The sequence below is a fragment of the Pyxicephalus adspersus genome, chromosome 6 (genome assembly GCF_032062135.1).
Source record: "Pyxicephalus adspersus chromosome 6, UCB_Pads_2.0, whole genome shotgun sequence".
Classification (NCBI taxonomy): Eukaryota; Metazoa; Chordata; class Amphibia; order Anura; family Pyxicephalidae; genus Pyxicephalus; species Pyxicephalus adspersus.
In genome coordinates, this window is record NC_092863.1 from 55,859,596 (window position 1) to 55,877,375 (window position 17,780).

Here is a 17,780-nt window from a genome sequence, read left to right on the forward strand (position 1 = left end):
CTTAGCTATCCTTACCCGTCCTGGTAATAAATGAACTAGCATTAATTTTACAGCAGGTAATTCTCAACTGTTCACTGCCGCAGGTGAGAAGCTAAATGTAGTAGGCATGAGTGTGAAGAAGCAGCATCTGTCCTACAAACTCACCGCCTATCTGACCATAGCCCTTTTCCTTTATTGTGCCTTCTACTTTTGGATTGGTTTTAGGTCAGAAAAAGTAAGTTCATGTTCTAATATGAGCATTTAAAACAGGCTGTAAGACAATGCAAGTATATAACCTTTGAGTGCGTTACTAAATGTCCCAGAAAGAAAAAGCTAACTTCAAGTATGCCCTTTTTAGGATGTTATTATGCTAGATCAAATAAATCAAACAATTAAACAATAGAATAAAAAAAAACTTTATGGCAACATTTTTTTCAGTTCAGAGCTCCTCCTTGCAGTACTTCTTTTATGCCACAAGATGCCATTGGTCTTGCCTAATGGTCAGTAATATTCAAACCACTTTTCTTTTCTCCGATTGTCCTGGACTCTCCCCTATTTGTGACTGCTGAAAGCAGGAGCAGCACTGTGATGAGCTCAGATCTCATGCTTTCCTTTGATGAGCTGGTCACTTTATACAGTACTTCTGTCAGCATACGCATCGGCACGTGTATTAATTTGCTCTTTCTTCTGCAACTTAAACTCCAAGTTGCCTTTACAGGGACTAAAGGAGTCTGGTACCAGGTCACTTTCATTTACCTACACTGCTCGCATTTAAAGCAAAAATACATTTAACAATGTATTAGTCAATGCAGAGTTGCATTGATTTCTGCAAAGGAAGGTTTCAGTACGTACATTTCTTGCATTTAAAATAGTAGAGTTCAGCTTTAACACAGTTTGTTTAATAAAGATTTACTGGAAGTTACAAAGTTAAAGTATAACTTTAGGGAAAATGTATTTTTTTATGTTTTAGATGGGTGGAGTAGCCACTTTGTCAGGCTGTTTCTCATTGGAAAGACTCATCACACCCTTACTACTATTAATACAATCACTACCAATTATGACTGCTGGTACTGGGAAAGAACAAGAGGTGAGATGAAATCTTTCACACCTGCACCTGGGGACCCCTGCTGCAGGAAGAATTGTAAAGGAGGAATTTCCTATCATTTTTTTCTTTTTTTCTTCCTGTTGCTTCTACAGTGCAGGAAGGGAATGGCAATTTTCCTAATGATACAAAGACAGAAAATCAAAAATATCACAGTAGTTTGAACTCTTCTCTAAAATATTCTAGACCAAAAAAAAAAGTTTTGTCCAGTTTTACACTTTAGGGGCTCTATTTATAAAACAGGGAAACTGACTCGCACTCAGACATTCCGTGGTGAAAATCAATTACTGCCATTGAAACACATGAACCTGGAAGATTCCCAAGAGGGGACGTTTGAGTGAGTGTCTGATTCCCTTTTACAAAAAAAGCCCTAATTTTACCTAAGCCATTCACAATATATTATACTAGGACAGGCTGTTCATGGAGTTTTCTTTGCAATCATTTGTTTATTGTATTATCACTCTGCAGTATGTACCGTATCTTAGTCTCAGAATGTTACATATCAGACTTTTTTTAGTCGTGTGAGAAGTGGCTGACACATGCTAAATTGTGTGCTGAATGTAACCATTATTAGAAATATTTATGCAAGAGTGAATTATCCTTACCCTGAAAAAGATTCGTAGTGATGTGAAATATAGTAAGCAGCAACAGACATTTTCATATACAATTGTGTTTAGCATAAAATTGACGTTATGGAGTGGTCAACCCAATCCCCGGACCTTACTCCAATAGAAAACTTGTAAGGGAAATAAATGCTGTTCCTGGGGCAAATCCAAGAAATGCAGAAGAATCGTGAAATGTAGTCCAATCATCCTGGGCTGGAATACCTGTTCACAGGTGCCAGAGGTTGGCATCCATGCAACACAGATGTGCAGCAATTCCCAGAAACAAAATATCTAACTATATATCAGTTCAGTGATTCAAACGAAAGCAAAATCTTGAAACATTTTTTTTCAGTTTATGCAGCAATCGTCTAAATTTTTAAAGGAATACATTTTCATGTAACAGTTATTACAATGATTTTGAGCTTTATTCACTTTTTTAACACACTGATATTACTCTGAACACAACTGTATGGTCGATTTATGTTGGGCCGGTATTATTAAAAAAAAAAAAAAAATAAAAATAGGACAAGCGGGATGAGAGGGTCTGGGACTGGGTCCTCCTGCAGATTGTGCTGTTTTTTTTTTTACCTCTCCATTATAATCAGTAAGCATGTCCCAAAGTCCCAGATTCACTCACCCCACTTGTTTGTAATGCTTTGAAATCTGACAGCATGATAAGGTGGAAGATGACACATGCTTTGCCTGAAAGATGGAATGCTGTCAATGTGCATTTTACCATGCAACAGTGCAGAGAAATGAATCGTCTATGCATTGTAACCTATCACTAATATATAGTACACTGTATTAAAAAGGTGTAGGGGAGCTAAAAGGTCTATTGCAGTTCTTTGCCAATTCAAAGACAGTAATGCTTTAATGCAACTGAAACAGTGTGAACAAGGCGTTATTGTGACCCAAATATTTGGTCCATTTTTCAGTCTCTTCCCCACTACTCTAACACCTTACCAGCCAGTGAGCACAGTAATGTCTATTGTCTGAGATCTGATTTTTTTTTCTTTGCTATAGTAAAACACTTACACTTGTCCTTTCCCTAGCCTGTGAGTGGAGAATGATCATCTCTTGCCTTCTGTTAAAGCATTGCCGCGGAACTGGCGACCAGTTTTACCCTTCCCTCCACTTATCTGAGTTCTGCTTAATATAGATGTGAGAGCCAGATACTAAGACAAATGTATTTACTTATGATGCCTAATAAATACAAAACTGCACTAACTTGTATCTTTTATACTGGCATGGAGTTCAGCCCTAGCTTTCACCTTTCAATGTGCTACAGAGTATTAACAGCTGGCCTGTTATAGAGGTCACTCTAGAGGAAGGTAAGGCCATACTGGATTTAGAATGTGAACACTGGGTTCTGTGCTGATAAACATTACAAAACATGCTGCCTGCACATTCTGTTCTAGATCAATTTGCAAATATGGCAGGTCATAATGTTACCTAAAAGGCTAAAATAAACATAACACTTTTGCCAGTAAGAAGAGCTAAGTGAGGAGAATTTCATGGCCTCAGTATAATTCATAATGTTCAGGGGGGCACTTGGGAATATACAGCTCTCTTTTCAAACCAAGATAATCAGGCTTCACTTATTCAGACTTTACATAGAGCTCATCCAGTTTGCATGTTTCCAAGGGAACTGGAGCAGAATCTGCAGTAGTAGTCTCAAAAGCATTCCTAATTAACCCCCAAAAGCCATGTAGCGCTGCAGGGGCAACATATACATTGCAGTCCCAGTTCATAAAAAGAGAGGCAATGGTACTTTACGCACACTGGAGTTCCCAACCTGTGACATTCCATTACAATTGTGTTACCATGATCACCATTGTCCTGTATGTTACACAACCATTCATAAGATTGATGAAATCCTATTTGAATACATTCTGCTAAATATAAATGTAACACAGTTTATTTGATAGGTTATTCCTCCTAAAGTCGCATGTGATCTGAAATGCACAATGGCTCCTTCCATCTCTTTAATGAGCTCCCCCTACCAGAGTGCCTGGCTCTGGAACAATGATAATGTTACATTTAGTAATCCGTTTTCATAATAAAAGTTGACTGCTAATTGGTTGCTGCAATTTTTCGTTATTTATGGATTAAACTAAAAGAAAGTCCATTGGGAAGTTTTAGCAACAATACTTCTGTTTCTCCCTAGTACATCCATAATTCACAATATTTAACCAACACCCAGAATGTTACGTTCCTTACTGACTAAAATCAATATGGTGGTTCTAGTTAAAAATGTATGTTCGTTTTTAGGTCCAGCCTGAGGCAAAGCATTCATAATTACCCCAAAAGCCTCTTAGTGCTGCAGGGGCAACAAGCTACGCTTTTAATAAAGATACACATGTATCGGTCAAGTTGTTGTTTCACGGTTCACTGTACTAAATTCCATAGAAATTTTAAAGCTGATGGTCTTAATTTATGCAAGGATTAGCTAGGCTGTCAATCAAGTTCATAATGCTGAATTTTCACTTCAGCTACATACAAATACAATGTAAACCTCCTTTTGTGTCAAAGAATTTATAGTACCGTTTACATTTTGTATAAATTATTAGTTACAAATCTTTAGAAAGGTAATATAGCTCACTCCAAAGTCATCACCAGGCCGTTCATAGGGGCAGCTTCTAGGAGAAAGTGCCAAAGTTAGTTCTTAATAATATAGGCAAGTTCCCAAGGTATTGAATATTTCAAAAGCCCTTTCCTAAGACATAGGGGCTTCAAGTTTAGTGCAGGAAAAGCATTGTGTTGTCAGAGCAAACAGTAAACTGGAAACTTAGTTGTGGCAGGATCATCAGATATTTTTCAGAACAGCTTTTTAAAAAGCATCAAACAGAAAATTGGTATTTAAGATTTACTTTATATTTTTTTTTTTGTGCCAAGACATGATGCATGTCTTGGCACAATAGCTTATAATGGCTGGACTACAGGAAAAAATTACCTCAACCAACTTGACAACATTTGGATGGTCCAGCTTCTTCAAAATAGCTATTTCCTGGTAAACTCTCTCAATAGGACCTTTGATATGAGAGCTGTCATTGGGTGTTTTTGCTCCTCTGGGAGGTGGACGACCTGAAATGTGAACAGGTGAGGACTAAGAGAAAGAAAGCATCGGTAATGAAAAATGCAATAGTTGATTGCCTTATTCATATACTTCAGTCATCACTAAAATGAAACCAAGACATGCATACAGGAAACACAGATGACCTGCTCAGGGAATTCATTTTTCTTCTAGTCATAGCTGTGACTGCTGGGGATTTTACAGGTATATTATTAGTGGACATTCTGACTTTTGCAAATCTATGGGAACTCGTATTTTGGAAACTGTAGGTCCCTAGACAATGGATAGTAGTCAGATAACTAGTATAACCCTGGTGATAGCTGCTGCCTTAACACAAGCACAACATACCACAGTCCTCAAATCTGCAATCACACGCCAGGTTTGACAGATGGCTTGGGCTGTGAGCAAGCAGTGTTCCTCTCTATGATAAAAAATGTTCCTGTGTCAGCACAGTTCTGCAAACACACAAAATGCACAAGATGCCTAAAGCATATTCTGCAATGTTAGATGATACCTTACAGCACTCTTGGATGCAGCAGAAGTGTTCAAACCCAAAAGCTGCATAGGATCCTCATACATGTGTTAAGGCAGCCTTGTGTATAAAACTACTTGGTGCTAATCGCCTAATGCACTCAACTACCATCTGCTGATAATATTAATTATGCAAATAGACTGAAAATAAACCCTTGATGTGCAACATGCAGAGAGCTACTTAAAGCATCTATTACAGTGCATTAATGCTTTTTAGCATAAAGGTCTGAACAAGGAACTATTTGGCAATTCAGCAATTATGTGCGATTTATCCAACACTAATACTACCCATGAATGCCTGAGTTTCAGTGCGGTTCTGTGTATGATGATGCTAATTATTGTCTCTGTCTTTCCATTACAAACAAGAAGGCAGCCAGTAAAATTACAAGTTCCAAAACTGTGTGGCATCTGAAAACTCACGTGGAAATCCAGCTTGCCTCATTAACTTCTTCTTAGAAAGAACCTTCATTGCCTATAATATTAAAAATGACAGGAAAGTAAGAAATTCCAAAATTATTATAGTATAATGAAACGCATAATAAAAAAGAATTTGAAAAAAATCACACATGTGATAAACGACATTCTTTTTTTAGGTTACTCTAACTTTAGGACCTGTTCACAGCTGTCCACTGTGAAGCATTAAATAAATCATGTGTGTTATTGCCCATTGTGAATTCGAATGGACTAATAAAACCTAGTGTACTAGGTTTTTTTTTCTGCCTTTCACCTGAATAAAAAGTAGTAACCCTATATGTCACTTGTTATAAAACCAGGAACAGATAGAACATCTCTCTTCTTGTAAGTGACACTTTTTAAGGGGAAAACTGCCTACAAATGGATTTTCCAAACTTTGGTGAAATTTTCTCTTTCTTCCTACTGTGTTTGGAGTATACACAAAGCAAAATCTCCTTAATTGGACACAATGTACCTGATTTAAAAAGGGCTTGGGAAAATACATTTTCATTAGGGAAGCTGGGTGATCCAGAAAACCTGGAATGGATTTCTTTGAAGTCATTTGCTATTTGCTAGCAAATGTTTTGAATCCTGGACCAGATTCATTCCAGGTTTGCTGGATCGGCATCAGCTTAACTGATGAAAGTGTATCCTCTCCAGCCTTGGAGAGCTTTAATAAACCAGGCCCCATAAAAAAAATGGCTTTACCTATTCTATACTTTATCCAAATTAAAAAAAGGAAACGTTTTAGCTTATATATACTTTAATCTATAATACAAAAACAGACATAAAAAAATATTATATGCCTGTATAAGGTAAAAAAAATGGTCAAATGAGCAGATTCAAGCAGCTGCCAACAAAAGTTTGCTATGAGAAATGAACAAATAGAGAAAAATTACAAATATAACTTTAAGTAGCCCTGGGCCCTTAAGCTTGAGGTCAAAGAGTAAATGTTACCATTATTTAATTTGTAAGCCAGGGTACCTAAAAAAAAATTGGAAATGTAATGTTTGTGAGGTTATGACTATGCAAATGTGGACAAATTTGTTGGTACCCGTTCATGAAAGCCCACAATTGTCTACAAACTAACTAGAAATCTCTTTAGAGCCTAGAGATAACAGAAATAAAATGGCATGGACAAAAATGATGACATCCTTAACCTAATATTTTGTTGCACAACCTTTGGATGGCAAACAAGTGATTCTTGTAGCTCGCAATGTGACTTCTGGACCTGTCATCAGGTAGTTTGGCACACTCTGAGCAAACTGCCCTAGTTGTGCTCCATTTGTCCAGACTGCAGGTTTCAGTTATTTCCATAAATGTTTGATAAGTTTCAAATCAAGGCTCATGAATCAGGAAAGTCAAATTTCATGTTGTCTTATGTTGTGTTTCTAGCTTTTAGCTGTGAGTTTTATTGATTATTTTGTTGGCGTATTCCTCACCTGCAACCTCAGTCAAAGTTTTCTGAAACTGAGCAGTATGTTTCATTCCAGGTTTTGATAGTTATTTCATTGTTTCCGGTACAGCCTCAAGGTTTACCAGATGCAGCAAAGCAGCACCAATATATAACTAAGCCTTCTACATGTTTCACAGAATATATGCTGTTCTTTTCTATGTCTATGGACATACAGCTGATATGACTTGACAAAAAAGCTCCAGTTTTGTCTAATTTGTCTATTGGGAATTTCCCTAGAAGCAATGTGGTATGAATTTAGCAAACTCAAGTCTGGTTTTTTTTAAATAAATTATATTTCTTTCTTTTAACAGAGGATTCAACTTAGGTATCCTGTTGAGCTCACTGCCACTAGAGAAAGGGGGTGTGATCAGACACTGATGGATCGTGACTATGTACGTAGTTCAGCTTAGTGGTCCTTGGATTCTTGTACAGCACCGTTCATGCATCGTGTGGTCCTTTGTCGTTGAAAAGGATGGTGAAAGATCCTTTCGAACGACAAAAATTGCACATGTGTACGCAGCTTAACTGACACCAAGCTGCCGAATAATATGTTGAGACAAACATCTGTCCTAATTCCATTTATTAAAATAATGTACCTGTTCCGACTTACATACAAAATCTACTTAAGAACAAACCTACAGTCGCTATCTAATATGTAACCCGGTAACTACATGAACTTATCAGGAGGCACAGAACTTTTGTTCAATGAGATTAGGGATGACAACAAATGTGTCCACAGTTGAGTATACTTATACAAAAATATTGTGCAGAGTAATTGGCTGCCTATCGCTAGCTAGGTAAAATTCATAGATGGATAATTGCTCACATAGTATGTGTTGTCATCTTCATTATATGCCAGCTTTACCACTCCGTAGGAGCCCTGTAAATATAAAAACAGAAAATCTTACTAAACTGATCATAATGAACAAAAAATGTTTCAATAAAATCTCCAGAGCACTTTCACACTGTGTATTTTGTGCATTCAGGGCACAAACATGCATTCTTTGTTATTGGGCTGGTAACGCACCTTAAGGCACAAACACATTGCCATAACATGAAGACTTGAAAAGGGCCCTTGGCAGGTTTGTTTGCATACAGTACCTCCCTGCTTTTAACTTAATTTTCTAAATGTCTGTTTAAAGTCTCTGACTCAAAAATATTGAAGCCAGAGAAAGCCAGGAACCCAAAACAAGGTCATCATTGGCAGCCTCCTCTCTCAACACAGGTTTTCATTATTAAAGTGTTGTTGACCTACAAACAAGTTTGATATTTTCCCTTAAAAAGCCACACAATAAATACATCTTATTGACTGATAATGGTCATTAAAGTTTGGGCTATCTCACCAAATGATCAAGTTACCCCACAACAAACAAAAAAAAACTTTTAAAATTTTTATCTGATTTGCTTCTTCTGTGACAGTTTGTTTTCATTAGATTTCATTGCAGCTAATGGCTTGTCTTTGCTTTACGGGTGTGATTATTCACAAATACACACACCTATGACAACAAGATTAGTTGATTAAAAGGAAATGTTACTAGTGATCCACCTAGATCATAAATATATATGTACTTTAGCAACAGAGTATTGTTAATGTGCTGCCAAAGAGAGGGAAGTAGTGCCATTAAGGGATCATTTATGGCACAGGAACATCAGACATTTAATGAAAAACCATGTCTCATGTTCCCACTAAATGTGCTGACTTTGTAGTACAGCCTGTTGCTATAACACACTGCTGCATACATCTCTGTGTGCTGTGCCATTTAACAATTTATTGTGACAACATCACAACGGACAGCAATGGGTGACTTTGTGGTAGTATGCCACAAATTTAGCCTGACACAAGTTTCGTGCCCCTACAAGAAGTTAAAGCTGATCTTCTCTTGTGAGGAGATTTTTTTCCCATTTAGGACATGAGAAATTTGCACCTTCCTAATTTTGTGCTAGAAAAATGAAGTGAATAATAAAAGTTTACACATGAAAAAATCAGCAAAGATAAATGCCAAATGAGGAAAGGGGATAAAGAAATTCATTAAAACTAGACAGGAGTGAAAAAGATTAGTTAGCTAAAATAGTGTCTAATTTTTTTTTACTAAATGTCCCCCTAGCTTTCCTTAGCTTGGGTATAAATTGGAAGTGGGAAGGAGGGAGTGCTGTACCTTGGAATCCCTAGTTTGCCAGAGGACTGTTTTATATTTTGTGTTCCATTTTTTAAATTCTATTTCTATACTACAAATGATAGGTTGTTTGTTTCTGGTGAAAACCTACCTAGTATACAGCGGGCCCCTGACATTGTTCATAATCCGCCCTGGTTTTTGTCCGTAGGTTCTCAATAAGTACTCAACCAATTTATGCAGGGCATAGTTAAAATAATTCGACTTGCTGTAATTTGGGAGGTGGAAAGATTTATTTCCCTCCTCCAGTTCTACAGTGGTGTACACTAGTGCTGGAACCTTCCTTTGGTACAGAACATTTGCAGAAAAGTGAAACGAATGCCATCAAGCCACTTCTAATGACAATAAATTTGAATGTTTACAATCTTTAATTTTTATATTTTCTTTTTAATGCTGCCTATTCAATGGAGCAGGTAAGAAGAGACTGACTAATTTCATAAATTCTATTCACAGAAGGTAAATATGCAACTTTGATGAAAATACATTACTTATCCAGCAACATTGTACTTTCCCACCTTATTCCAAAAGGAAAGTATGTATTTCCCAATACACACAAGACATTGATTACTCTAAAATTTAGTTCATCCAGTTACAGCACATAGGGAAATATTGAAAAAATTGAAAGTGACATATTTATTTTTACAGATTTTTTGTGTGTTTTAAGAAAGAAATAAGGTTTAGGCTACGTACACACATCAGATGATTTTTGTCTGATAATCGCTGTAGGGCTGGTATCGGAGGAGAATCTGACATGTGTACAGCGCTCTTCTGACGTCGTTCATGGATCCGTCCTGGCGGATCCAGTGTGTGCAGATCACTACTTAGAAACAAATGCACTCACCTTTCCAATTTCATCTTTTAGCCTGTATTGATTGAGCTGGACACAGTCCTTAAAATAAAGGAATACAAATATGTGGTAATCACAGGGATATGACAATGCATTCTTTGTCTTTCTGTGGTATATATAACTAATTGCCCCAATTCACAAGACTGCATAAATATAACTATAATGCATATCAAGCCAAAATATCACTTGCAAACTAAAGATGCCCTCTGCTGAAACATGTGGAATGGATAGAAATCTAAAAAAGTGTGGAAAACTTAAAAGTTAAGCCAAAATCAGCCAAAACATTTTTTCGGATTTGAAAAGAGCAGGGAAGGGTTAGAGCTTTTGTCAAGTTTTTATGAAATCTGTCTTACTACTGGGCAGAATTCACTTGGAACAATTCACCTAGAACTGAAAATGATGATAAATCACTCCAGCAAAGAATAGAGAGAAATAAAAACATAAACACGTATTTAGTATTGTGGAGAAATGATGAAATGACTAAAAACATTTTTGTTGCTGCTTGTGCTGCTTTGTCCTAGTGACCAGCATATTCTACATTTCATTTAAGAAGGAACCCACCACCAAAAGGGGGCCACAAACCAAAATAAAAATTTGCTTTTTGTTACCTATTTTTAACCACTTTTAAAACTTCCCAATGAGCATGACCAGATCCATCCCTAAACCAGAGGTTTTGACTGCAATGTTTGGTATGCCCATTAAAGCCTACGAGAAATCGGCCCCCGACAGATACTGAAGTATAAAAGTTTTGAAGAACTGTATTCATTGGATGCACGAAAGTGTAAAATGAAATGCTGGTCACCATGGGCAATAATTTACATATTTATATGTTTATTGATATAGGTGTTTTTGTAATTGTTTGTTAACTTGTTGATTTATAAAAAATTATTTCTAAATGTCCTACCTGGAAACCCGTAATGTTAACACGGTGAGACTCTATGGTCGGTCTCCGTGGCAAACGTGGAGAAGACTGTGGTGACGTTACAGGAGAATATGGAAGAGATGGGTAAATATATCGTCCATTCATGCCTAAGTTATCAGTTGGAGACTGAGCAGATGGAGAACGTTCTTGAAGTGAAAGTTTTCTATTGGTCATGTTAAGTTTTGCTCTCTGGTCTTTACTGTCCTTTGGAAGCCCTTCAATGTCACCTTTCATACATCCACTTTCAGTAAGTCTATGAATATCTGGTTCTTCTCTACAGCACTCTTTGAGCACATCTTGGTGGTCTGTCTGTCCATTCTGGCCATGCTCCCTCTCAGATATGTTGGAATCATATTCTGTAACCACAATAACGGATTCCATTCCTAGGTCTAAACTCAGTGCTGAAAAGCTACAAACAATGTGAGGCTGATTTGTCGTTTCATGGTCATCTTGAAGTATGGACCTCTCAGAAGAAGTCCTCTTGGACACGCATGATGACATGGTGTATGACCCAGCTTCATGCACTTGCTTAATGTGCTCCCATTGGAACCTGTAAAAATTAAATACAAGAATGATTACATTAAATATTACTGTAAATGTGGGCACCACAGGATAGTGAAAACTGAGAAATAAACTGGAATGGCAAATATCCACTGTGACAGGGACACTGTGTTTATTGTGAATTGTCAATGTTTTTATCCTATATATAATTTCTGGGACAGGGCAAGACCACAGGTGAATGACTTGAATAATTTTGGCAAAAACTGCAGCATACATTTGGAAAGTACAAGAAAAATATGACCAAAACATTTAATGATTTCTGGACAATGGCCAAGGATGTATTATAACAATCTGTGAAGTCAACCATCTGCTGTCATTGGTAAAAAAACTTATACACAAGGGTTTCTGCTCATCACTTGCTTTTAAACAATTAGATTCTGGAACACCCTGTCTTCATTTGACATGCACATGCTCTTTTTAAACCAACTGTTCATAGTTATTTTATATATGTTTCCATGAGAACACAGATCAATAATCAATCAGTTTGGGCAGCAGGAAGCAAAGACACATAACTATGTAAAGGCCTGCTTTGACATTAGGCAATCCAGCCATTCAGAAGAAGCTATTGCCTGCTTTATAGGGTGGTTCAGCTAATCTCACTATTTACCAGTAGTGCATTGTGCTAAGAACGACTTAATGTTTAAATACCAATCGCTTTTACAATGCTGAAATTGTGTTACACATTAAATAATCAGATTATGAAGAACAATATTATCAGTACCCACTGAGTGTAAAGTAGTCTTTTTCAGCAACTGATCCAAGAGAACTACAGAGGGGATCCTATTAATCCATTTGAGGATTAAAGCGGAACTTTAATTTTGAATTTTTTTTTACAAGATACAAAGTACCTAAAATGTTCTTATATTTAAATTTTAATAAACAAATTATTTTTTTCTTATGTTTGGACCAATAGAAATAATACTGCTTGTGCAGGAGAAATAAAACCGTTATCATGTTTTTGTATATATATATATATTTATTACAATTCATCAGACTGTGTGTGAAAGTAATATACGTGTTATCCATTTAACAATGTTTGATAAATTAGATCTAAAAGCTGAGAAAGACGTTTTTGTGGGCTGGTCCAGAAGCTTATCATAGGAAGTACAGATATCAGTGTAACAGGAAATCACAAGCTAAAGGGAATTTCCAGTGTATTTTGTGTGCTGCTGATGTTAAGGAATAACTCCAGACTCACGAGCACAATATATATATTGTGCTTTTTACCTGCTTACATCTGAGTATGTTCTAAAAGTAAGATCATCTCCTTGGTTTACCTGGAAATCACAATGATAATTCATTGGTACGAAAACTACCAATCATTTAAAACAGTAACAACCAAACTCTGGTATTCTTGTAACAAACCTTCTGCTAAACAACCATGAGGGAGTCACGTCTGTTATCTGTGCTGGCCAAATATTATACAATTTGACTGAACAATTGGTGCAATGTTTTGGCTTTGCCAAAACTATACTTATCAAACCCATTCAATTAATTCAGTTTGTACGCAGAGAGGCCATTGAAGCTCATAGCTGTACTAAACTAAAAGGTCAGTGTGAAATCAGAATACTGTACATCAAAAATCATAAGTTACTATGAAGAATTTTGGCCTAGGTGCTATTCTTAGAATTTAGGCCAAGTTTAGAAGGGCATTTGTCAACAGCAGAACTGATGAAGCTGACCACTGATGACCAGTCCTCAACCTCCTAAAGCCCTAGATATCAATGAAACAACTTTTTTGTACAGCCATTTCCTTGAAAAACTAAATGCAACTTTCATAGATTTACAGCATGCAAATGATTGAAAAGTGTTTTCCAGTGGTTTAGAGTACAACAGGAACAGAGCAGATATCCCATGAGGTTCCCGTGAGGAGTACCCAGAGGAAACCCACACAGGTTCTCCCCCAAGTACCTGGAGAGAAACCCCAAACTCCATGCACATAGTGTCCTGGCTGAGGGACCTGAGTGCTAACCTCTTGAGCCACTGTGCTGGCCATAGATAGATGTGGTTTGTCAAAGTTATGGAAGCCTGTCTAATACCAAATTGGAAAGTACCCTTTATTGCATTATTTTCTATATGTACATCATGCTTACATGCCATTTTGCCTATTTTTAATTGTGAGTGAACCATTTATGTTTTATTTAAAATGAATGGGTTAGGCAAAGAACACACATATTACTAATGTTTCCCAGCACAGTGCAGACATATGATTATATATATATTGATGTGCTCTTCTTTAAAGAAGGAAAGGGTATCCTGCTCTAAATGTATAAATTCATTCATTGCTTTACATGGAGTTAGGTACCACACTTCACAGAACGGTCCTGATGAGGCAGCGTAACTTGCAGACATTGGTCCAATAGCCACTATTCCAAGCGGACCTCAAATTTTTACTTTACATAAAAGGGTAGACAACCCTTTTATATAAAGTAAAAATATTATACTTTTTTAACTGCAGCACTCTTTTTTTATAAAAAAAAAAAAAAAGAAAAGGTGGAAAAGGTGAAGCACCTCCTCTTTTTTTCTTAATCGTTGCGCCAATCCAGACTGAATTGGTGCGCAGAGCCTCCTGGGATACCTATGTCACAAATCCTGAGAGACTCCTGGCTGCTCCTTTTGCGCATGCCCAACCTCGGGGCCATTTTCCTACACCAAGGGGAAAGAGATTCCAATCTCAGGCATGCACAGTGGGATCGATACTCTTTTTTCCCTTTTACAGCAAGCTATGTCACCTGATCTCACACATCGGGTGACGTAGCCAGAAGAAGGAAGGAGTCTGAAGATGGAGGCACCCAGTGCTTGCTCCGCATTGGGATGAAGGAGAAATCCTGAATGACGTGGGACCCGATCGAGTACTTCTCCAGCGCGATTGAGTGATCTGCAGAATTGAAGGTAAGCGTGATTTTTTTATTTTTCAGTTTATTTCCACTTTAACCACTTTTAACTTGTCACCACTTTATTGTCTGCTAGCCACCTATCCATTGTGTATGAATGACAGATCCACTTCAATGGAGAACCAAATAAGCATTCTACTTTAAAACTCAAGTGACAAAGAAACAAATGTGTAAAGAACATTTTCTTTTCTTACTTCTTCCGCTATTATAATACTTAATGCAAATGAATTCTTCTTGAATAATAAGGAATAGAAAAATCATTGCAAGCACAAACACAGCTTCAGTTCTTCTAGCAGCTTTAAAGTGTTAATTAGCAGCAGAGAAACAGGATGCGGTAGAAGATAGAAGCAAAGTGACACAATTACTTTACTCTCCTTCAGCTATGCATTGGCCTTCTGCTAATTCAACTGTATCTGTGCTTTCATATGATAAAATAATCTGCCAGAAGGGTCTGCAATAGTCATATACTAGCTCTTCACTTGACTTCCTCACAACTTCACTGCCCTTCTTTATGTCTTAACTTATATGTATTTATTTTATATATATTTATATTATATTAAATTTACCTTCATTAAGGGTAAACTGAGTGCAGATATATAAAAAGTATAATTTAACTTGGCAACCTACTTATTAAAATTCATTAAACGTATTTGACATAGAATTAGCACATATACCTAAATCTGACTTGGTATTGTCCACTCACAACAATCAGGACTGTATTGCACAGTTTTTATCACTTTATGGCTTGTGTAGACAGGTCACAGGACACCTTTTTAGGTGTTTTTAGTTTGTTTAAAGATCAACTTTGAGATGGATGCATCTTTCACAAAGCATTGAACCTGCAGTTGACCTCTTTTGGCCTGTCCACTACAGTCTAAAGTAGTGTTGGTCGGATATCTCACTATTCGAAATTACATGATCAGCATACTAATCGTGGAACTAATCTGTCCATGCCTTCCAAACTGTTTTACTCTGGACAATATTGTAAATTCTACTGAGAGACTCTGAAAGTATATCGCAACTAATGGAAGATAATCCACTAGTTAGTTTTCCCAATTTACAAACAGATCCTAAAATATATATTTTTTTCTTAGTGGTGGGGGGATTGAACGCCTGACAGGTTTTAATGGCTTTATTTGTTTAACAGGTGTACTCTCCATTTATCTCTCTGACAGGGACTAAAAAAGAAGCGAAATCCAACATTTTCAGCCATCAACAGCATAAAATGGAGAGGGAACATTCTAAACTGACTGCACTTGTTTTGGTGTCAAATTTCCAGAACTGTTCCATCAATTTGTGGAGAACATTTTTCTTAAATTCTGTTGTGCTTACGTGGCAGAAAGTGAAATGAATTCCTCCCAAGATCGAAACAAAAAAAAACTAACAGTGTTTTGATAATTCCCTACTGCATTAAAATGGAAAAAAACGCATGACAGGTGCTTGAGGAGCTGCAATGACAAAAATTCAGATGTAAAATTTGCCAGCCAAGTTGTCAGCAAAAGAAAAAACAAACAATCTCTATAACAGTGTTCCTCAACTTTTTTAACAAGGGGGACCCTTTGAAATAAGTTTCAGGTGTTTAGGGAACCCCTGCTATAAATACTATATTTACAACCCAGATTATATTAGTGTGGTGGACAGTGGTAAGAATGCTTCCTACATTGCTGGGCTTGTTACCCTTACAAGTAGCCAAAAAGATCATTAGAGTCAGTTAATCAACCTCTGGAGGAATCCTGGTTGAGAAACACTGATCTCAAAGCATCTTCAAATTTAAAAAGATGTGCAAATAATAAACAAAGAGGAACAAAACACATCAAGATGGGATCACTAGGTGTAAAGAGTTGGCTTACAATCAATTCTACCAAAATCTATTACTCAATGCTATACAACCAATGACTATTTGAAGTACAGTAACTGCAGATACAGCTCACATAATTGTTAAAAGATGGAGGAAAAAACAGGGAACAGTTTCTTACAGAGATGGGACAGGCAAAATTAGTGCCGGCACAGTAGCTGCAGTTTTATGTCACTGCTAATCTATTATTCCATTATGATGTACGTTTTGTTTCCCCTGAATAGTGCATCATTTCATGGCTCCTTCTCTGGCTGTTTTAGGATTGCTGCCAAATAGAAAAATAAACATGTTTCCATTAACTGCAGAGTTTGTTCCATTGAATCCATCAAGGAACCAAAAGCACTCCTGGCTAAAACTGCTTATAAAAAAGTGTAGGACTTATAAACTAAATGGGTCAAATGAAAGATATTTTATAGTGGATTTACCACTAATTTATTATTTGCATTACAAAGCACAAAAGTGATTATAAATTGTGCTACAGAAACAACCTTTACATACTAAAATGAATGAGTAAAAATTACTGATGTGGGTAATTAAATTATATGCACATAATGTGAGTGCACAGAAACATTCAGTAAAACAGCATAGAGAAATGACAGCTATAGCAACCGGATTTCACTGAACACAGATCAATCTAAGATTAAAATGAAGCCCCAGGAAAACTGCTAAAGACACAGATAAAACAAACCTGGCAAAACATTCAAAATTCAGTCCAGTCTTTGGTGAATGACATGCCTCTGCCGCATGTCCTATCATAGAACGTGTCATTTGCCTGCTTCCATAAGTCTCCCAACTTCTTATTGCCCACATAGTTATCCCTCTGACCAAACATATTGTCGCCTGTGTGAAAACACAAAATTTACCCTTCCCTCCTGTCTTTCTATTTTATGGTACATTAGTGTTGGTAGCAGCCATTATGCACTGTTCAGAAGGAAATCTTTGCTTAAGCCCTCTACATATGCTGGAAACAATCTTTGGTGACCATTTCCAGTGAAAGATGAATAATCAAGTAACAAACTTGCTGTTCTGTTCTATGGAACGGGAGGACAAGTGAATGGGACTCCACTGTGCGTTCCACAGAAATAGACGAGCGAAATCAATATTACAATATTTTAGTGTGTGAATGTACCTTTAGGCTACGTACACGTCAAATGACTCTTGACTCTGAGAATCGCCTCAGGGCTAGTATCGGACGAGAATTCCTGGCGGATCCACAATGACCGGTCTTAATACATGTGAAGGGGAGGAAGCGCAGCAGGGTACCCCTCTGTCGTTCTCCTTCTCCTCTCTCCATAGAGCAGAACATGTATACGTACAGCGCTATTTCAGTC

General features: G+C 37.0%; 1 protein-coding gene across 6 annotated transcripts in view; it reads right to left on the minus strand.

The window, feature by feature from the left end:
* Positions 1 to 17,780, minus strand: part of CAMKK2 (calcium/calmodulin dependent protein kinase kinase 2) — a 57,832-nt gene that overhangs the window by 23,947 nt on the left and 16,105 nt on the right. For 4 of the 6 annotated variants that reach the window (XM_072415900.1, XM_072415896.1, XM_072415898.1 and 1 more), the window contains exons 2-6: positions 11,122 to 11,689; positions 10,212 to 10,259; positions 8,026 to 8,079; positions 5,711 to 5,762; positions 4,640 to 4,770 (exon numbers count right to left, since the gene is read on the minus strand). In XM_072415900.1, coding sequence (XP_072272001.1) covers positions 4,640 to 4,770; positions 5,711 to 5,762; positions 8,026 to 8,079; positions 10,212 to 10,259; positions 11,122 to 11,640 — 804 coding nt within the window. In that variant the 5' untranslated portion in view covers positions 11,641 to 11,689. Of the gene's footprint in view, positions 1 to 4,639; positions 4,771 to 5,710; positions 5,763 to 8,025; positions 8,080 to 10,211; positions 10,260 to 11,121; positions 11,690 to 14,432; positions 15,548 to 17,780 lie in introns of those variants that run through there. The other 2 variants (XM_072415895.1, XM_072415894.1) reach the window with 2 other exon arrangements.